Raw genomic sequence first — 23,394 nt, 5'->3', positions numbered from 1 at the left:
GTTTCTAAATCAACCTGCAGAAATGATACAGCATGGTTAGTTGAACAATTAGTCAAATACAATGTAATACCAATTTCTATATAATGATAACTTATAAAGTAATGTTTCTAAACCTTATACAGATGTTTCAATTTGCAAGCGATACGAAACTAACACCCTGATAATATTAATACAATTCATATTTCGCATAACAGTAGTTTAAACATTAATTTAAAAGATTTTTTTTCAATTTAAGTTGCAGATTATTAAATGCGAAAATAGCGAAATAAATTGTTTTTGCTCCACATTAAATTGGAGATGCCCACTCATTATTACAATACATACAGAAACATTGCCGTGGCATCAGTAAAGAAATTCGGTTTGGTTAATAGAGATACAGTATCACTGTATTAGAATTACAAAATGTGCTATTTTTGCAAAAATAAAAACTGAAATGAAATTGGACAAAACACGGTGTGCTCAAAATGTAAAGAAATTAAAATCCTGAAACTTTCGCTGGATAAGCATGAAGTATTAGTGAAACTACAGCTACAAAATTAGTTCTTCTAAAAATTGCTTCACAACTACTGACGGACATTCTTATTCAATGTTCTTATTGAAGATTTTCACTTTTAGTAACTTTTATGTTGTGTTGTTTTTGGCTGCACCCCAAAATGACAAATATAAAAATATAGCGCCACCTAATGGGAAGTAAATATTGACTTTTCTGGCACACTAAAATATTCTTTCAAACAAGATTAATTCCAAAGTATTAAAAGGTGAAAGCATTGATACAATTTGATTGCCAGTCTGAATAATTTTTGAAATGTCCTTGGTTCTTACAAGTGTTTAAAATGGCAGATACATGTCACAGCATCCAAGTTGTTTGATGCCAACGTACAATAACCCTAACATTAAACCAAGGAAGCCAGCCACCCCATATTCGCCGTTCAATCTCTTCTTAGGATCCCCCGTGTAGTAACCCCATGCGTAATTATACCTTGACGTAACATACACTACGCCGCAAATAGCTGCGTACTTTGGGTAAGCAACCCCCACCATCAGCAAGCAAACAAGGAACGTGGGCAATTGCTCCAGTGTATTCTGATGTGCACGTTGAATGCAGTTAAAGATATTCTCCTTTTCACTGTACATGTTAGGGTAGGGTACGTTGTACTTCTTCCTTGCTTTACCAACATTTATACCAAGGTGGATGGTGACAAACATAGCATAGAACACACACAGTATAACATAGCCATACTCATTAGGTAAAAACTCAATGGGGGCAACCATGTTTATATTATTAGTATTTTAAATACTGATGACCTGCATTATAAACATTAATGTATTATGCATTGGTAAAGAACCTCTTACGTAAGAATGAATGTAACTTATTTCTACGCCCATAATAGCAATATCGAGCCTTGAACCCGTTCCCCTTGGCTTTATAAACATGCAAACTATTCTGCCACGGCACCGGTATATTGTCTAATGACGTCAGAAAGGATTTTTACCTGTACTGAAAATTAGATTACGGAGTTGCATTTAATACTGGATATTTACTTTCAACTGAAACTAATTGCAGACGGTTTTTCTTTTACGTGGGTAACTGGGTAATATTGCCGATAGATCGATAGATCGTTAGTAAAAATTTGCTCGTCTACTCGCTTTTGTCGTTTAACACTAGAGATTTTACACCAAGCACCTTCATGCTACTACCATACCTATTACATTGCTACAACTTTTGCTGCACTTATATACGCATAAAACATGTGATGGCACGTCATCTTTTTACCGTGGAACCTTCTTATACGTCATAATCATCTTTGTAATTTCGCTGCAAAATCTGCAACGTCATGATGAAAAGCAAATTTTAAATGTAGCATAGAAATCATATAAATACGCATATTTATTGGGGGAGTCTTCACATCTTTAAAACATTTATTATTTTGCTGCTGTGTTCTTCACAAATAAAATACACGTCGCTCAATTTGACAGCGAGCATGAGGTGTATGAATACACCATGTGTGTCTAGTGTATAAGAAGACAACCATGTTATAACTCGACAGTAAGCATGAGGTGTATGAATACACCATGTGTGTCTGGTGTATAAGAAGACACCCGTGTTATAACTCGACAGTGAGCATGAGGTGTATGAATACACTATGTGTGTCTGGTGTATAAGAAGACACTCATGTTATAACTTGACAGTGAGCATGAGGAGCATAAAACAAACACACATAATTTCCAATGAAGTTTATTTAAATCAGGGGCATAACAGTAATCTCATTTAATCGGAAGGAAATAAATAAACGCCTAACCAACCCAGCAAAAGCCAGGTCTACGGGTGTCGTACCTCTAAGATGTTTTTAAATAAAGGACAAAAACAGAAGAACGTTTTATACACAATACACAGAAGGCAAAGAAATAATATACACGTTTGAAATATTGGCAAAAAGTTCAAAAATTGTTATCTTACATAAATTATCTAGTTTTACTAGTAGTACTGTGCCAACACTTCTGCTACAAACAAGGTTTGCATAAGAAAGAGCATGTTGAGGGGTATTGCGCAATAAAGTCTATTATTGCGCAATACTCACCACCAAGCTATACTTGGGTGTCCTTGTTTTCATCCACTGTGTGGCACAAGAGAGCACTGTTGCTGTTACAACTACTGATACTACCTTCGTTGGACTTGGGAGGGATCTGGAAAATTATTGTTGTGTTAAATAAAGTATATTGACTAAATTGATGTATGTAACTTATTTATCCTCACATGACGGGGCAACGACAATCGTTATAACACAGGCGTTCTGTTTTATACACCTATTAATAACCACTGGGTTGAAGCAATTGTCATCTAGTGTTTTGCCCAGGGACACATACACCCAATAGTAGCAGCGACGAGCCTTGAACCCATTACCTCTGGGTTATGCTGTTGCTGTTATAACCATAAAAATATACTGGAATATCCAAGTTTAATAAAGTGCCAAGAAAACCCACCGTTTCACATTCGTTTACAATAGTGAGCACATTTGTTTGGGTTAGTGCATTGCTACCACCTTGTGGTGGGTGTTGTTGCACCACTTCCTCCACCAGAGGGACACCACGAGCTTCATCACATGTTGGGGTTACTACGGGGTGTTTGTTGGATGAACTGCTGGAACCTGGAATGTTAGGGTTTGATTGTATTTATTTTGGCTGTAACATAATGAGAGTCGTTATAACACGGGTGTTCTATACACCCCCTGCCCGCTTATGGGTTGTCACGTATGTAACTTTGTGGGTGATTGTTTTTCTGAATGGCTGACAAATTAGACAACCCATTAGTTACCAATGGGTTTGAACAATTACTGTTTTGCTTAAGAACACACACGCCCACAATGGTATACGTGGTCGCAGGGTATTTATAGGTTTTGCCAGTTCCTAGCTATTTGGATAAAAATATAAGTTCTATTTAAATATAAGACCAATGATGTTGGTTATTGGTGAAATATATCTTTGGTACAGCGTTAGTTGGACACTAAAATATATTTTCTGCAAAATTAGCATCACTTGGTGTATTATGTTATAATGCAATCGTAAAATAGCATCATCAGTCTGTTATTTGAAAAGTGTTTGCAAATTAGTAGCAGAACTAACACTGAAAATTTTTTCATACACTGCATGACAATGCATATTTATGATGAACTATGACATCATAATAGCCACTATGAATCACACTTACGTTTAGCATGCTTGGTTTTCCTCTTTGCACCGATGGGTTTCCCATAATGTGAGGTCTTGGTCTCCGATACCAAGTTGGACGAGGCAACACTTTGTGAACTTTTCTCGGACACAGAATCATTCATGTGGACCTGGGTAATGAATACAAAACTTGTCTATAATAAAAATATAATGAATATTTTATTCTATGGTGGTGTAACTTGTCCATACACTAAAGTTCCCATCAATAGTCGCCAATATTAAATCAGGGTGTTTTTTAGACCATATGCTTAAGTCATTACATTTAATTTGTGCGTTATTACCACCGTTACTATATACATGCCCAAACAAGTGGTATAGGCCATAGGGTAAGCATGTATAGTGACTTAGCATAGGGTATTATATTTGATTCCAGGTATATGTATATTCTGTATGCCCATGTTAGTTGCCTACGTTCCAATCCACGAGGATATAAATAGTAATTCACACATACCCACACTACCCTAGTAACAAGGTATCTATATCTTACTTGAACTGCTGTGAAATTATGAGCAGACCCAACAGATGTTTGTGTATGGGTAGATTGTTGATCCGTTTCCTGAGTTTCTCTGTTTAAACATAACAATGGAACCATAAGTGTAATGTGGGACACAATATCTAAAATAGAGATTGGTACGGAGCCTTCTATAAATACTCTGTTACACTTCAGTTAAAGGTTGATTTGGGGATGGCTGGGTATGAACATAGGTGTAACATTAGGGGTTCATGGGGTGGCAGGTTAGTTTTAAAAACAGGAATGATATAATGTTTTAACTAAACTTTTAACACCTCAGTTTTACTCCATAAAAGAGATTTAAATTTTGGCCAATACAAGTCGCGTCGGCAATATAGCAAGGAAAACCTTGCCCGACGCATAATTATGATTTCACATATTGGCCCGCGATAAAATAAGTTTGGGAACCCCTGGGCTATACAAACAAGCAGAGCCGAAGTATGTTGCTATCAATGCAGTCTCCCATTTTTTCAACCCTGAAAAAAACCCCCGTCCCCCATATGTATACTTTTATCAACATCAAACCCCAATGTTTGTATCTATCTATGCAGTATCAACATTCTTCTCACCTGTTTGTGCTCAAAGTACAAGCTGTTCCACTCAACCCAGAGATACTACCAGTGATGCTCGTACCTGGGATGATGGTGTAATAAGTTAATGGTGTTATGAGCATATGAGGTAACTTTACTACTATACAGCATATATAGTGGGCAAGACACTATACAGCAGGTAGGCTTGACAACTCTAATCGCCACATTATAGCCCATACAAGCCAAACAGTATGTTACACAGAGCGAGTAAATTTGTTCCTATATTCTGCATATAAATTCCCCTGGGGTGCATTGTAGCGCCTCTATGAATAATAATAGAAGGTATTAATAGGTTGATGTTGTTATGCTGCGACAAGGCACAACAACTGTAAAAATAACCAGAATATTAATATTTGTATAATACGGTGCTAGGTAATGGTAATGGGACAACTCTGGCTTGACAAAATTACCGCTATACAGCACATTGTATATATCAGTGATGTACCCAAGTTTCGGTTTGGCGAAGCGGTTATTTTGACAAAGATTCGGTTTCAGTCTGTTATACAAAGCAGATACAACACATGAAACTGTATGAGATGTTTTGTGGTAATCAGAGTTATCATTCTGTCCTGTGTCCTAACCCTTGGGGTAGAATGCTTTGGAACTTAACCATATAGAACAGAAGATAGAGTTTTATACAAGGACATAACTTTGAATATTAGGAGACGGATACGATAGATCTGATTAAATCACAGAGCGTGAAATACCACAAACATATAGGGGCGTCACAACATGCGCATACAGTATATGCTGTTTCTGCCAAGTATAATATAAGTTTCAAGAGATAATGAGATCTTAATTGCGACCTTACTATGTTAAAATCACAAATAAAATACTAACATAAGATTTCTTTTAAACTAAAACAACTTGTTGAGTCTTGCCTCTTATGTTTTGGTTGAATGAACCACGTCAATAAAAAAGTGAATCATTGTTTATTTATCCAGTTAGCTTAGTCTCAAAGGTTATGGATCTTTAGTTTATTCGAATAAGAGGGTTATGATGTCATTTTAGGCAAAATATATTTGTTATAGTAAAGTATTTGGTTTTGTTTGTTATGTATTTAATGACAATTGATCCTAAGCTAGACATTAGAAAACATGTTATTGTGATTGTGTCTAACAATTAAAGGTCAAATAAATGGAAAAATGGCGACAATAAGACATTTCTACAGCACTATAATAACAGCAGAAACACAATCATATTTTGGAATAGTTTTAGCCGCCTAACTACATCCAAAAGCGTAACAGATTTTGCCGAAACTTCAAAACGTGATACCTATGCTAACCCCCAATGCTAGCCCGAATTTTTTACAATGTTTTAATAACAACAATAACACAACTATGTTTTAAAATAATATAAGCAACATTATTGGGGCACAAGCCGACCCCAACACCCCTGAATAGTCGCCACACCAATGCTTACCCGCCATAGCTACAGTACTCGCCCCATCATGATCCACCCTTCCCACTTTATCCATGTTACTACCATGCGATGTATTCAAACTACCCATAGTAATCCCACCCACGCTTGCTTCTCCAATGCTGGGGTTGATGGCAGCTAATCGTGCTGTAATGGAGGTGTAAGGGTTATTGTTTGGTAGAACACCCGTGTTATTAATACTGTCGTTGCCCCGCCATGCGAGGATAAATAAGTTACATACGTGTTACTTGTAACCTGTTTATTAGAGACAAAGCTTTTAATACACCATGGAGATAGGGGTATTACAAAACAAATGTAAGTATCGCAATCGTTTTGCCAAACTTTTAAAACTAGTTCGAAGATGCTAGCTTTTAGATTTGACTGCTGTTAATCTTGCTCTAATGAAGCTGTTTCAGTGTTTATTATTTGCAAGACTTGTATAAATACTCAGGCACAGTGTGGTAGTAGTCCCTAGCCCAGAAGAAATTTGAGGCTCTTTATTAGGTCAATACACTTCGCTTTTACCATTGTGGTCATATGTTGTGAATATGGAAGTGACTACAATAAATTCAGTGAACCGAACCCTGATCTGGTGCTGACATATCTATGGTTATAGGAGAATGTTAAAACCAAATTGAGGCTTCGTTATTTGTGCTAATATTAATTTGTGGATATTTTGAATTTTTTACTCACAACAAACGAGCAGTTTTAAAATACTATATACTTTGTAGCAACAACAGCCTAGCTGTCAATCAAATACATTGTTTTAAGTTGGTTGACCCACAATGTTGGATTAGATTTAGATTATAAGAAGCTTATTGATTATGTTGTATTAGAGGGCACCTGGAATTTAAGGGTGCACCTTTAAATTTTGAAACTATTTATTTAAATTTATTTTTGTTTTAATTTGGAGATTTCTATTTATTTTAAAGAAAGTATTTTTGGACCCTAAGTACATATGCATGTTGTTCCATCTTCCCCACCCTACCATAATAATAGTAACAAAAATAAACCACAATCTAATCCTCGCATGGTGCATGGTATATCCCCATTTAAACCAACTTTAATACAAAACAAACCAAGTTATAAACCCACCATTAAGTGATCCATCGGCCCCGTGAAAGTTGGGGTTGTCGTCGGTGGGGGTGACCTCTGGTTGGACCCCAGGAGGCCCCAGGTCAAAGGGGAACCCCGCTGGTAAAGAGGGTACGTTGGAATTGTTCTGCCCAGGGAGTCCGTAACTACCCGACCGACATAATGAGAACGGGACGACTCCGTAAACGTAAACCAACATAACAGGGATGCCGATGCCTGGGAATGTATGTTAAACTTAATTTATCTAAAATCAAAGCCAGCAAATGGTATTAGGTTCTGTTAGGGTAAGGTCCGAGGCACGCCATTAGGCTTGGAAGGCTGGGATTTGGGCCAAAGTTAAGCATAGCCTTTTCTAATCTGTAGTAAGGTCTCATGTGTAGGCACGCCAGGGGACATGGAATTTTGGCCAGAGTTGCCCATTAGTCCAATATACAGGGTGCCACCACTTCCCCTAAGGTAGGTGACAAGGGCTTTAATAGTAATGGATGGGAGATCTTTCCTTGCCCTTATATATAAGTATATTGCATTACTAATAATACATTTCTTGTTCCTTGTAGTCTAATTATGGCAAAGTGTTGAGAATAAAACAACAGAAGTAAATATTACAACAACAACAACAACTCACCAACAGCAAGAGCTGCAACTGCAGGTGAAATAATAAAGGTTCCTGTCGCGCATAACGCAACTAATATGTTCCGCTTGTATTTTGAGACCTCACGATTCTCAAACTGAGCTATTATCTGTAATATATGCAAAGTTGATACAAGCACTGGCGATGTATACAACATGCACACAACAAAGTATAGACTCATTATACTACAGCAGATGTTTCACCAAGTCTACTCAGTGTTTTATAAGCACTGATAATGTATTCATCATGTGTTAGTATAGATTCATTATACTATACAGAAAAACAATCACCCACAAAGTTACATGTAACTTGTAAGCTGGCATGAGGTGTATAGACTCATACTCATTATACTATAGCAGATGTTTCACCAAGTCTACTCAGTCTTTTACAAGCACTGATGATGCCAACAGTTTTTGCTGTATGTTGTAAAACAATTGTTCTGTACACACCTCGTGCCAGCTTACGAGTTACCACAAATGTAATTATGTAACTTTGTGAGTAATGGTCTTTTTGTTAAGTTGTATGGTTGACCATTTAGACAAGCCATTAGTGACCACTGAGTTGGAGCAATTGCTGTTAAGTATCTATACAGAATTCATCACATTTTAACTTTACATTTATCCTTCTACAAGTTTTTTGTTGGTGTACACACAGACAGACACCCGGCCAATAAATATAAATGCAAGCCTTACAACACATTCTTACTCACCCTCCTAGCCACCCACACAGGCATCCCAATGATAATGGCAGGGATGGCCAACCCAGCCACCAACCCTATACCAAGGGGTGCGCCAACCAACAAACCAAGCTGCCACAGAATCTTCTTCTTACGACTCCAAGGTTTCTTGCCCCAGAAAGTGCAACCAGATGGACTAAGTAATAAAATAGTAATAAAATTTATTCTGTTAACATATATGTTTATTATTAAGGTCATTGTGAGTTTATGTAGACAGGACTATCTATGTTAAATTGTACCTAGTTTTGCCAGTGCTGTTTCTATTCTATATGGATGAGGTCCTACAGTGAGGCATGTCATGGGACCTGGGATTTAGACTAGAGTTGCCCCATTACCCCAACATTGTACATGCACATTCTATTCTATATGGGTGAGGTCCTACAGCGAGGCACGCCATGTGGCCTAGGATTTAGTGCAGAGTTGGCCCATTACCCCAACATTATATATGCACATTCTATTCTATATGGGTGAGGTCCTACAGCGAGGCATGTTATGGGACCTGGGATTTAGACCAGAGTTGGCCCATTACCCCAACATTGTATATGCACATTCTATTCTATATGGGTGAGGTCCTACAGTGAGGCACGCCATGGGACCTGGGATTTAGACCAGAGTTGGCCCATTACCCCAACAGTGTATATGCACATTCTATTCTATATGGGTGAGGTCCTACAGCGAGGCATGTCATGGGACCTGGGATTTAGGCCAGAGTTGGCCCATTACCCCAACATTGTATATGCACATTCTATTCTATATGGGTGAGGTCCTACAGCGAGGCACGCCATGTGACCTGGGATTTAGACTAAAGTTGCCCCATTACCCCAACATTGTACATGCACATTCTATTCTATATGGGTGAGGTCCTACAGCGAGGCACGCCATGTGGCCTGGGATTTAGTGCAGAGTTGGCCCATTACCCCAACATTGTATATGCACATTCTATCCTATATGGGTGAGGTCCTACAGTGAGGCATGTCATGTGACCTGGGATTTAGACCAGAGTTGGCCCATTACCCCAACATTGTATATGCACATTCTATCCTATATGGGTGAGGTCCTACAGTGAGGCATGCCATGGGACCTGGGATTTAGACCAGAGTTGGCCCATTACCCCAACATTGTATATGAACATTCTATTCTATATGGGTGAGGTCCTACAGTGAGGCATGTCATGGGACCTAGGATTTAGACCAGAGTTGGCCCATTACCCCAACATTATATATGCACATTCTATTCTATATGGGTGGGGTCCTACAGTGAGGCATGTCATGGGACTTCGCATTTAAGCCAGAGTTGGCCCATTACCCAAAACCATAGTAGGTTCTATTTTATACAAAATAATCACATTTAATATAACGACAACCAACATAAAACGTTGGGATATAACAAAGAACCAGGAGATATTACAATAGCAGGAAATAAGTGTTTCAACAGCTGGTTTATATTGATTTAATAATTATATTATTGTTAAGGTCCTGACTAATTTAAAGCACGCCTAAAAACTTGGATTTAGGGCACAGTTGGCCTACTATCCTGTTTCAATTGTATGTACTACTAATTGGAAAAAACCAGTCATTTTGTCTTGTTTTATATATAGTGGGGTGGGGTAAGATGGGACACTTTTAACACATAATATTTAGATATTCTGATCGTGTTTTAAACAATTAACAACAGTCTATGGAAGTCGTGAGGATACGGTTTTATAATTCTTTGAATGTTCTTTGTTTGCTACCGAATGGGCCAAGAAAATAGAATGAAAAAGTGTCCCATCTCCCCCACCCTACTATATATACAAAGCAAATCTTTTGCATGCGAGTGTGTTACTGAATAGGTGAGGTCCTACGTCACATGGGATTTAGACCACAGTTGGCATATTATCCAGTGTTGACTTAATATGTGTTTTCGATTGTATATATACACTACTTAGCAATGGAAAATCAAGTTATTTTCGTCTTGTTTTATATAGAAAACATGCTTTTACTTAAATGGCATTCACTTACTTAAATATAAATAGCTTTCGTTGTGTATAAACGTGAATTAAGTCATTACGTGTTAAATATATTTACAACATATTGAAACAAGCAGGGACAAAACTGAAACTGCTTCAAACCATGAAATTATTTTTCCTTGTTATATTTATAGAATATGTGGTTTCACTCGGTATTTACATATGTTAACATTATTAATAGCCTACTGCTTCTATAAAATCGTGATTTGTGTTACGGATAATTACAATCATAATGTTGAATGGTATAAACAATCAAATCATAATGTAAAATACAATTATAATGTTGAAACATAGAATGGACAAAACCGAAACTGCTTCTAATCTCGAAACTCGATTGAGCGTTAAACAATGAACCATTATGACTAAGCGCATATGTTGCAATCATTATGACACGCGTGTACTACACAATGCTCTATGACATCATAGGCCTGTATTGTCATCTAACAATTATTTTCACTTAGGTCATAAAGCGGTTATATTGTGGAACACAAATTATATTATTTCATAAAATAAAATGTTTTAAATGTTAATTGTAGAAAACTGGATTTTAACTAAATTAATGTATTGAAAGTTAATATGTAAACAACCTTAAAATCACAATTGGGCAAAGACCAGAGTTGGCCCATTACCTCAACATTGTATATGCACATTCTATTCTATATGGGTGAGGTCCTACAGTGAGGCAATCCATGGGACCTGGGACAAAGACCAGAATTGGCCCATTACCCCAACATTGTATATGAACATTCTATTCTATATGGGTGAGGTCCTACAGCAAGGCATGTCATGGGACTTGGGATTTAGGCCAGAGTTGGTTCATTACCCGAACATTGTATATGCACATTCTATTCTATATGGGTGAGGTCCTACAGCAAGGCATGTCATGGGACTTGGGATTTAGGCCAGAGTTGGTTCATTACCCCAACATTGTATATGCACATTCTATTCTATATGGGTGAGGTCCTACAGCAAGGCATGTCATGGGACTTGGGATTTAGGCCAGAGTTGGTTCATTACCCCAACATTGTATATGCACATTCTATTCTATATGGGTGAGGTCCTACAGCAAGGCATGTCATGGGACTTGGGATTTAGACCAGAGTTGGTCCATTACCCCAACATTGTATATGAACATTCTATTCTATATGGGTGAGGTCCTACAGCAAGGCATGTCATGGGACTTGGGATTTAGGCCAGAGTTGGTTCATTACCCCAACATTGTATATGCACATTCTATTCTATATGGGCGAGGTCCTACAGTGAGGCAATCCATGGGACCTGGGGCAAAGACCAGAATTGGCCCATTACCCCAACATTGTATATGAACATTCTATTCTATATGGGCGAGGTCCTACAGTGAGGCAATCCATGGGACCTGGGGCAAAGACCAGAATTGGCCCATTACCCCAACATTGTATATGAACATTCTATTCTATATGGGTGAAGTCCTACAGTGAGGCACGCCATGGGACCTGGGATTTAGGCCAGAGTTGGCCCATTACCCCAACATTGTACATGCACATTCTATTTTATATGGGTGAAGTCCTACAGTGAGGCACGCCATGGGACCTGGGATTTGGACCAGAGTTGGCCCCATTACCCCAACATTGTATATGAACATTCTATTCTATATGGGTGAAGTCCTACAGTGAGGCACGTCATGGGACCTGGGATTTAGACCAGAGTTGGCCCATTACCCCAACATTGTATATGCACATTCTATTCTATATGGGTGAGGTCCTACAGTGAGGCATGCCATGGGACCTGGGATTTAGACCAGAGTTGGCCCATTACCTCAACATTGTATATGCACATTCTATTCTATATGGGTGAGGTCCTACAGCAAGGCATGTCATGGGACTTGGGATTTAGGCCAGAGTTGGCCCATTACCCCAACATTGTATATGAACATTCTATTCTATATGGGCGAGGTCCTGTAGTGAGGCATGCCATGGGACCTGGGATTTAGACCAGAGTTTGCCCATTACCCTAACATTGTATATGCACATTCTATTCTATATGGGTGAGGTCCTACAGTAATATTTTAGGTCAAAAGTTGGCCCATTACACAAGCACCTAGGGTGTGATTAGTAACACAACATATATAATACACAGAAATGACCACCACATTCTAAACATACATACTTTACTGTTTTACATAGAAACCCCATTATAATCCTACCTTAAATAATGAAGGTCAGTGATTTCTTGTAAACACAACCAACAGAACTGGACCTCGCACACAGCACACGTCATATGGTTGCATGAACCATCGTTCATCTTAACTATTAAAGCTCCACATTTTGGGCATGGTTTAATGTCGTCTGTGATATATATGTATGGTTACTGTCAAAGTATAACATGGGTGTCTTCTTATACACCCGACACACATGGTGTATTCATACACCTCATGCTCACTGTTGAGTTATAACATGGGTGTCTTCTTATACACCCGACACACATGGTGTATTCATACACCTCATGCTCACTGTTGAGTTATAACATGGGTGTCTTCTTATACACCCGACACACATGGTGTATTCATACACCTCATGCTCACTGTTGAGTTATAACATGGGTGTCTTCTTATACACCAGACACACATGGTGTATTTACTATTTATACATCTCATGCTCACTGTCAAGCTATAACATGGGTGTCTTCTTATACACCAGACACACATGGTGTATTCATACACCTCATGCTCACTGTCGAGTTATAACATGGGTGTCTTCTTATACACCAGACACACATGGTGTATTCATACACCTCATGCTCACTGTCAAGCTATAACATGGGTGTCTTCTTATACACCAGACACACATGGTGTATTCATACACCTCATGCTCACTGTCAAGCTATAACATGGGTGACTGCTTGTACACCAGACACTCTCGTGTTTCTCCACTCCACTATATATCCAGTTATAACATGGAAGTCCTAACACCCATACATACACATGGTAATACAACATACACCTTATACTACCACCCACAAACCCACCCACCATGCATGGAGGATCCCTGGCTATACGTCAATGAGTTTGATCGTACACGGACTTGTCGGGTTCGTTGCAGGTGAGCTGCATCGCATGTTTGGTTGGGGTGCCACTCCTGTTCACAAACAAAGGGGTTATATATAAAGTATGTGGGGTTATAAGTGTGTGGGGTTATAAGTGTGTGGGGTTATATATATGTGGGGTTATATATAAAGTATGTGGGGTTATATATATGTGGGGTTATATATACAGTATGTGGGGTTATATATACAGTATGTGGGGTTATATATATGTGGGGTTATATATATGTGGGGTTATATATACAGTATGTGGGGTTATATATATGTGGGGTTATATATATGTGGGGTTATATATACAGTATGTGGGGTTATATATACAGTATGTGGGGTTATATATACAATATGTGGGGTTATATATACAGTATGTGGGGTTATATATACAGTATGTGGGGTTATATATATGTGGGGTTATATATACAGTATGTGGGGTTATATATATGTGGGGTTATATATATGTGGGGTTATATATATGTGGGGTTATATATACAGTATGTGGGGTTATATATATGTGGGGTTATATATATGTGGGGTTATATATATGTTGGGTTATATATACAGTATGTGGGGTTATATATATGTGGGGTTATATATATGTGGGGTTATATATATGTGGGGTTATATATATGTGGGGTTATATATACAGTATGTGGGGTTATATATACAGTATGTGGGGTTATATATACAGTATGTGGGGTTATATATACAGTATGTGGGGTTATATATACAGTATGTGGGGTTATATATACAGTATGTGGGGTTATATATACAGTATGTGGGGTTATATATACAGTATGTGGGGTTATATATATGTGGGGTTATATATACAGTATGTGGGGTTATATATATGTGGGGTTATATATACAGTATGTGGGGTTATATATATGTGGGGTTATATATAAAGTATGTGGGGTTATATATATGTGGGGTTATATATACAGTATGTGGGGTTATATATATGTGGGGTTATATATACAGTATGTGGGGTTATATATACAGTATGTGGGGTTATATATACAGTATATACCAGAGTTTACATCGTTTTTAAACCAGCCAAATATCTTAAGATTTAGTAAAACCTGGTGCAGATATATTGTGGGTGTTTATATGTACAGGGTTCATGGAAGATTTGCATTGATGAAGTATATGAGTGCGGTAATGGGCAAACTCTGGTCTAAACCCCAGGTTCCATGGCGTGCCTCACTGTAGGACCTCACCCATATAGAATAGAATGTGCATATACAATGTTGGGGTAATGGGCAAACTCTGGTCTAAACCCCAGGTTCCATGGCGTGCCTCACTGTAGGACCTCACCCATGTAGAACAGAATGTGCATATACAATGTTGGGGTAATGGGCCAACTCTGGCCTAAATCCCAGGTCCCATGGCATGCCACACTGTAGGACCTCACCCATAAAGAATAGAATGTGCATGTACAACGTTGGGGTAATGGGCAAACTCTGGTTTAAACCCCAGGTCCCATGCCATGCCTCACTGTAGGACCTCATCCATATAGAATAGAATGTGCATATACAATGTTGGGGTAATGGACCAACTCTGGCCTAAATCCCAGGTTCCATGGCGTGCCTCACTGTAGGACCTCACCCATATAGAATAGAATGTGCATATACAATGTTGGGGTAATGGGCCAACTCTGGCCTAAATCCCAGGTCCCATGGCCTGCCTCACTGTAGGACCTCACCCATATAGAATAGAATGTGCATATACAATGTTGGGGTAATGGGCCAACTCTGGCCTAAATCCCAGGTCCCGTGGCGTGCCTCACTGTAGGACCTCACCCATGTAGAATAGAATGTGCATATACAATGTTGGGGTAATGGGCCAACTCTGGCCTAAATCCCAGGTCCCATGGCGTGCCTCACTGTAGGACCTCAACCATATAGAATAGAATGTGCATATACAATGTTGGGGTAATGGTCAAACTCTGGCCTAAATCCCGGGTCCCATGGCATGCCTCACTGTAGGACCTCACCCATATAGAATAGAATGTGCATATACAATGTTGGGGTAATGGTCAAACTCTGGTATAAATCCCAGGTCCCATGGCATGCCTCACTGTAGGACCTCACCCATATAGAATAGCAACATCATATAACACACATACCTGTCTACAATGGTAGCAGAAGTAAGTATGACAACCCGGCCTTCCACATTGTAGTTTGGGGCAACTTGCACAACCATGGGCGATCACAGCATACCTAGAATGAAGATGGGGTCGGTTATAACTTCTACAGTAAAAATTAAATATTGTTTTTTTTTTTTCAGTTCAAAAATATTGTAATTTTATGTTTAGTTTAAAAAAAAAGTGAATTTAAACGTAATTTTTTGTTGAATTTAAAACAAAAAATATGATTTTTTTGTCCAGTATTGAAAAAAAAGAAAAAGAAAAGTTTTACAGACTATTTGTTATATAACTTTAGATTATAGTTGCCGAATTAAGAATCCACTTTCAGTTACTTCACATGACTATAGTTTTTGTTTGTTCCTTAAACAAAATCTAGAAGCCAACGTTTTTTAAAACTGTGTAAAATGTGCTGAAGTGCAGATAAACTTTCAATGATTAACAATAAAAGTGTTGACATTGGTTGTGAGTGTAACTGTATATTAACAATGTCACCCCAGATTTTACCCTGCTGTTAGGTGTCTATACAAACAAGCAGAGCCAAAGTATATTGCATTCACCACATTAATCAATGAGGTCCCCTATGTTTGACAACTATGAGTGTAACTGTATTTTAACTGTGTCACCCCAGATTTTACCCTGCTGTTAGGTGTCTATACAAACAAGCAGAGCCAAAGTATATTGCATTCACCACATTATTCAATGAGGTTCTCTATGTTTGACAACTATGAGTGTAACTGTATATTAACAATGTCACCCCAGATTTTACCCTGCTGTTAGGTGTCTATACAAACAAGCAGAGTCAAAGTATATTGCATTCACCACATTAATCAATGAGGTCCCCTATGTTTGACAACTATGAGTGTAACTGTATTTTAACTGTGTCACCCCAGATTTTACCCTGCTGTTAGGTGTCTATACAAGCATAGCCAAAGTATATTGCATTCACCACATTTATCAATGAGGTTCCCTATGTTTGACAACTATGAGTGTAACTGTATTTTAACTGTGTCACCCCAGATTTTACCCTGCTGTTAGGTGTCTATATAAACAAGCAGAGCTAAAGTATATTGCATTCACCACATTAATCAATGAGATTCCCTATGTTGGCAACTACATTTTAGTAATGTCACCTCAGATTGTGTGCAAAAAAGAACTTGACGCCTTTGGTTGTTTTAACTGGATGTTAATTGAAGTTTAATGCTTGTTTGATTGACAGCTGGTGAAATTGTGTTTGATTGACAGCTAGATGCGTCTTAATTGTTGACTAATGGTAAAGACAGACACACCATATATGGTATTGCATGACCATCCACCAAGACTTAACATTCATATCTAATATAGTGATTTATTTCTTACTATAGGCAAGCATAGGCTGCAAACTCTGGCCTAATAGCCATCATAGTATATTCACAAGCGCCAAACCTGGATGGCAGGGTGGGCAGGCAACAAAAACAAAACAATCAAAATAGTTCCGAAGAAACCTAAACTTTATAATCCAATAAACAAACTTCAAAGATCAACCACAACCAGACCTTTCTTACAACAATATTTTCGATCCAAAACTACAACAACCTCCCTCTCACTAAGTATGGCTGAAGCTATAAATAGATTTCTTGTAAACACTTGTGTTGTTTCAAATAAACCACACTCCCAACTCCATTGTTAAACTTGCTATAAAACCTATGGAATTTCAATATAAGGTTAGGACTTCTAGGTTATAATTTACTAACACAAAAGTTACAGTTGGTACCCGTTATTATAGCCAATTTTACTATTTTTTGAACGTGCATTGAAAAATATAAAACATCAATTCCATGACGCTCGGAAAGTTAGGATTTGCAGGACAGGCGGTACTTTATAACACTAAGGTGATTTTGCTATTTTTTAACGAACATTAAAAAATATAAAACAATAACAATATAGACATAAAAAGGTAAAATATAGCGTGTAGATGTCACACGCCACTTATACTTACAACTGTGTTAATATTCGAGATTGCCTTGCTAAGAACTATTTATTGTGTTTAAAATTAAAGCATTTCAAAATTTAAGACAATTTTTACCAAACAGTAACTCCCGGACCAATAAACTAGACTTTGGAGGTTTGTATGTTGTAAACCTGCTGTATTTAAATAGGCATATATATGTAACATATGTATGTATCTACTAATACTGCCAAAAATATTCATTTAATCTTTCAATAAAAAAGATAGTTGGTAGTAAAAACTGAACTAAAAAAGGAAATTTTTCACTTTAAGTAAAAATACACCATACAACAAAGTTAAACTATAAACCTACGAATACATCATAACTATATGTAGTAAATACTTCTCATAAAACCTCAGCTTAACTTAATATCACTTTCTTGAAATAAATCCATTTCCCAGTATAAGCTACCACACTTACTTTAAAGATTATTTAATTAATAACTGGATGTCTAAAGGCAAAGATGAGATTCCAATGTATTTACACCAACGAGGTTCCTTATGTGGTCTTAATGCCAACAAAGGAGGGTCTACAACTTTCAGACCACATTTTTCCAACATAAACAAGCACACTAGAAAACCAAGTACATGGTTGCCAAACTGGGGTCCGTACAACAATTTCAGATGGTCCACAATGTACAGCAATGATTGTGATTCAATAATAAAGCGACGTGCAATGGTGTCTGCCGTCTGGTGTGGTTTTTACATTTTTATATAGCATTCTTTCATTTTTACAGCGACATAAAATATCAAAATAATTGCAAAGGGTCTACCAAGCAAATTTTTTAGAAAGGTTTTAAAATCGCTAATGAAGTACATTATTCATTGCCAACAAAAACAAGGTTTGAATATGTTCTGATCCTATGCAAGTATAAACAAGACAGTGTACGGGACTGACATCAGATTCATTACAGCATTGTGGAAGTGTGTGTGTGTTATTGGGCCAACCTTGGTCTAATACCTTGCTGTAGGACCTCACTCATATAGAATATAAAACAGATTATGCGTTCGTGTGTATTATGTCTGGATACGGCCTGATCCTGTCCAAGTATAAACAAGACACTCACCCACAGTCAGGAGCAGGACACCATCGACAATCAGGATCGACCGACAAAGTTTTTCTCAAAGTAAATTCCTCCCATTTACGAACCAACTCCGGTTCATGACTGAGGATGGTCTGCATATCGGAAGGATGAAGTCGCTCCTGACACTCGGGGCACATCAGGTTCACTCTGGGTGGTGGGAGATAAAGTTAGGGATGTATGATGTAGCTTATCCTCGCATGGCGGGGCAACGATAGTCCTTAAAACATGGTGTTCTGTTTCATACAACTTGTCCCCGCTTACGAGTTACCACGTATGTAACTTATTTATCCTCGCATGGCGGAGCAACGACAGTCGTTAAAACACGGGTGTTCTGTTTCATACTTCCCGTGTCCCCTTACGAGTTACCACGTATGTAACTTTGTGGATAATTGTTTACCTTTTAGTATTCAGGGCACATTAAGTGTTGGAACATAATAGATATATACTTCATGGGTTATAAATAAGTAAGAGTATTGTAAACTCAATATATTGGAGTAATAGGCCAACTTAAACTCAATGTTTTTGAATTGTTTTGTATTCTCGCGCATACAGAAATCTTATATTGTGAAGTAGTTGTAATAACTAGTAATACGCACAAAGTATTGGATGGTTTTTGGTTTAATCATTAAAAACACTGTAGAACTCAATTTCATTGCCATACATATTTATTATAATATATATATTGTTAGGCCGACTTCAGCCTAAATTACAGGTCCAATTGTGAGCCACACTTTAGGACCTCACCCATATAATAGCAGTCATTAAAAATCAAATACAGCCAACCCAAAACACGATTGTCAGTAGTCAGGTTCAAACCAGTCTAATATTCACCACATAATTGCATCAACCATACAATACTACAAGCCTTAGGGCATGCATTGCAAAGATAACATGGCAACAACATTTTCGGAAAAAAGTGACAAAAACCTCCAAGTGTTTAACATTGGTTAACATGGCTATGCAATATTTATCCATAATACTCTGGGTGAATACCCTGGGTGAATACCCTGGGTACATAATAGTTTAAAATTAGATAATATTGGATTAAATATCCTGAGTATAACGGGTTTGGAAAATAACGCATCAAATAAAAAGACCACGCTGCCTGAAGAGCAATGTGGGTTTCCAAAAGTGCCGTTGTGTCTATATTTAACCAAAAACAGCAGAAGGTGGTATATCCATGTTACCCCAGATTTTTCGGACAACGTAACAAAAATGTTGTATTTACCTTGATTCTGTTATTTCTATGGTCAGATATTGCACCCAGCACTCAGAACACGAACGATGGGGACACGTTGATAACAATGGAAAGTTTTTCACTGGCTGCGAAACATGGTACACCTTACATGATTGATAACACATGTTGTAAGCTTAAAGTGTGGGACAAATCTGGCCAAACTTTTAGGCCCTATAGCTAACCCATATACAAATAAAGATGCCGATATAATAGAATTAAGTTGTAACCACAGCGGGGTAATGTACATCCCAGGTCTCGTGTGTGCCTCACTGAAGACCTCACCCATATAAAACATCTGTGCCTCATGAGATGGCAGTAAAGCACTAACATCAAGTAAACTCTATAAATTAGGGTAACAGGAAAACACACATGAGACCCAAACCTTTTAAACCAACTGGCCGTATAATTTACTTTAAATAAAAAAACAATCACATTTATCGGTGCAATGGAATCAATAGAAAATGTGATCATTAATTAAGTATTGTTTATTTTCTAAACATAGAATTTGAGGCAGTGGCACGTTCGTTAAGATTAATGGGTAATTAAAGAAAGTTCTTATATGCAAATATTGTGATAAATTTGATGAATCTAATCCTGATCTGGTGCTCATAGATTTAAACAATTCTTATGAAAAAAAATACAGTAAGGATCTGGTGCTACAAAATGTAACAGACAAAAATCAATTCCAACTAATTGTATAATAGATATACTTTGCTTAAATGGCATCCTCAGTCTTTTATTCAAATTGAACCTGTAAATACTGTTATGACTTGTATTGTATTGTATTTCATGCTTACTTGAGCTACAAGACACAGGGGGCATTCCAAAGTATTTTGTTTGTCTGGTTCACTAGTGCTTCCAATACTTTGGGATCCAGATTTATAAGTTTGATGTACAGACACTGCAGCTGGAAAATATAACATAAGTAAAGTATGTTTTAAATAGCTAAGTTTGAATAATAACATCTATACCACTGTAGCTTCCGGCTGTTGTAGATTTTGAAATATTCGCACAACATTTATTGCAACATGTTTCAGCAACAGATAGAGAAAGTGGTAAAATGTTAATATATAATAAATATGTGATGATTTGCCGAAAATAAAATCCAGGGTGACATTGGTAAAATATAGACACACTCATAGATGCCCATACAAAAAAACAAGCAGAGCCAGAGCTTATCAACTTGGAGTGTAACAGAAATTTTAATAACTGAATAAAATTTAATAACACAACTTTACCTTCGAATACATGAGCAGGGGGAACTCCCTGTTGTGATAAAACTTTTGACTCTTTAGAAGTTGACGGGATATCTTCCAAACTTGACGAGTTTGATCTTCGATATTCGTTGTTGCTTCCACAGCATCGTAATCTGTGGGAAGGGGTGGTGTTAGTTCAAGAAATTTACGGTGGCGCGTGGCAAATACCAAGGATTCGTAATGTAAAGTTAAGGTATGAGAACACATAATGCCACGGGACAATGAAACTGAATAAGTTTGGTGGTGTTTGACTTGAATTGAGATTTATTTTTCAGTAATTTATATTGTGTATAAAAAACGAATCATGAAATATATTGGTTTATAGTGTTACAGTTGCTACAGGGTGTAAAAGAACTCCAGAAAATGTAAGTATTAACATGAAGAACCCAATACTGTGTGGCTACAATGATCCCTCAAACAGGTGGTAATTATCAACCAAACTTTTCAACAAGATTGTAAACATTACAAAAGAAGGGGATTTTCACCTTAAAGATATTAATGATATTTGCAGATGGTATTTTTTATAGATTTACCTGTGTCTAGCTGACAACAACAGTCTATTATGAAATCGCTAAACGGTAGTTTAACATTTTAACCATAGGATAATATATATATAATGTATATGGCTGAACGAACATAAATGTGCAGATGAACGACATGATACACCAGCTATGCTGTAAACTACATTGTAAACAAGTCCAACCCCTAGTTACTATTTACACTTGGTAAACATTAAGTCCTGAGTCCAATTTAAAATATTGGAAATGTGACGGCGTTTGTGGGCAATATATCTCTTTGTTTGGAGACAATGGGTGTAACAAGCCAATATTATGTAATAATGCATAAAAACTTTCAGAATCAAAATCACCTAAACAAAGCCTGTTGTATGATAGGTACATACATGATACATCATTAGGAAAATGGTATTCACAATGGGCTAGGCTAGAAGAAAATTAAGCCTTAATTCACTTAATCCTATTAACGTTATTTTATGGTCTATTTAATAACTAGGAAAAAAAAGCAATGATTTTCTAAATGCGATATAAAATTCCAATCAAATTTAGTTAGCCTATTATACAAGTTTGGTCATACCGGCAATAGTTTTCCTGAAAATAAGCAAAATTTCGGCAATTTGAAAGGATTAGGCTGGTTGGTGATACTGCACTATTAACCTTAGATTATTAATCATAAAAATCCATGAAGAAATCATTCACAAGAATAATCACTGAGGTTCCATGAGTGTAACTGTGTTTTAACAATGTCAAACCAAATTGGTTAAAAATTCTTTGTTCAATTAAATATTTTAAATTTAATACCCTTGAAAATAAAGACCACATTGACAAATGTAACTGCTATTTCACCACAGTTTCATCTCAATACTGAATCTACGGACTTTCTTCTAAATACGACCATAGCCTATGTTAATAAAACTTTACAACTATGAGTACAACTGTATTTGAACAATGTCACCTCAGATTTTGTTAAATAACTATATATGTAGTGGCATTGTAGTGAATGAGACCCTAAGATTTTAGAGTGTAACTGTCTTTAACAATGTCACCCAAGATTTTTAAAATTTATGTTGAATTGAAAGTTTAAAAACTATTGATCAAGTAGTGTGTGGCTGCATTTTAGAAATTCCACCCCAGATTTTCGTAAAAATTTTAAAAACGCGAGTTGAATTAATACTCTTAAATTTAAAACCTTGAAAAGAACGACCTTCGTCTCCATGGTAACCGGAACAATCGTCGTCGTTTCTTTGTTGAGCTCGATGCTGATTGGCTGTCAGACATACTTGACATTATGATGTCACAATTAAACTAAACAAAAAAGAAGAAAAGTCGAAATCTGTTGGAAAATATAAAGTTATAGAGAGCATTAAGCTTGTAGGCTTA

The 23,394-nt window shown here is 37.2% G+C and overlaps 2 protein-coding genes across 3 annotated transcripts; both read right to left on the bottom strand.

The window, feature by feature from the left end:
* Positions 1 to 14: 14 nt before the first annotated feature.
* Positions 15 to 1,272, bottom strand: LOC149740958 (glutathione S-transferase 3, mitochondrial-like). Its single transcript, XM_089872499.1, has one exon. The coding sequence runs from the start codon at positions 1,270 to 1,272 to the stop codon at positions 829 to 831; it is 444 nt and encodes a 147-aa protein (XP_089728625.1). The 3' UTR covers positions 15 to 828.
* LOC149740957 (E3 ubiquitin-protein ligase RNF19A-like) lies at positions 15 to 23,370 on the bottom strand. 2 transcript variants are annotated; one of them, XM_089872481.1, is made up of 17 exons: positions 23,204 to 23,370; positions 21,482 to 21,612; positions 21,041 to 21,150; positions 20,235 to 20,329; positions 18,989 to 19,153; positions 15,917 to 16,010; positions 13,724 to 13,829; positions 12,899 to 13,040; positions 8,682 to 8,844; positions 7,967 to 8,081; positions 7,342 to 7,557; positions 6,250 to 6,393; positions 4,807 to 4,870; positions 4,214 to 4,292; positions 3,707 to 3,836; positions 2,983 to 3,146; positions 15 to 2,685 (listed from the first exon to the last, which is right to left on the bottom strand). In XM_089872481.1, the coding sequence occupies exons 1-17, from the start codon at positions 23,299 to 23,301 to the stop codon at positions 2,587 to 2,589; spliced, it is 2,115 nt and encodes a 704-aa protein (XP_089728607.1). In that variant the 5' UTR covers positions 23,302 to 23,370; the 3' UTR covers positions 15 to 2,586. The 2 variants fall into 2 exon arrangements, with proteins under 2 accessions (XP_089728607.1, XP_089728608.1); XM_089872482.1 differs by having other exon boundaries at positions 23,219 to 23,370.
* Positions 23,371 to 23,394: the final 24 nt, after the last annotated feature.

This window comes from Ciona robusta, chromosome 2, assembly GCF_009617815.1.
Source record: "Ciona robusta chromosome 2, ASM961781v2".
Taxonomy (NCBI): domain Eukaryota; kingdom Metazoa; phylum Chordata; class Ascidiacea; order Phlebobranchia; family Cionidae; genus Ciona; species Ciona robusta.
Note: the sequence above shows the minus strand (reverse complement) of the source record. Positions and strands in the feature narration are given on the sequence as shown.

Excerpts from the sequence above, each read along its gene's own strand:
- LOC149740958 (XM_089872499.1), bottom strand. The coding sequence starts at position 1,272 with ATGGTTGCCCCCATTGAGTTTTTACCTAATGAGTATGGCTATGTTATA.
- LOC149740957 (XM_089872481.1), bottom strand. The coding sequence starts at position 23,301 with ATGTCAAGTATGTCTGACAGCCAATCAGCATCGAGCTCAACAAAGAAA. Across the intron at positions 19,154-20,234 it reads ATAGAAATAACAGAATCAAG|AGTGAACCTGATGTGCCCCG; the intron begins GTAAATACAACA and ends CCCACCACCCAG. Across the intron at positions 8,845-12,898 it reads ACTGACCTTCATTATTTAAG|TCCATCTGGTTGCACTTTCT; the intron begins GTAGGATTATAA and ends TTTATTACTTAG.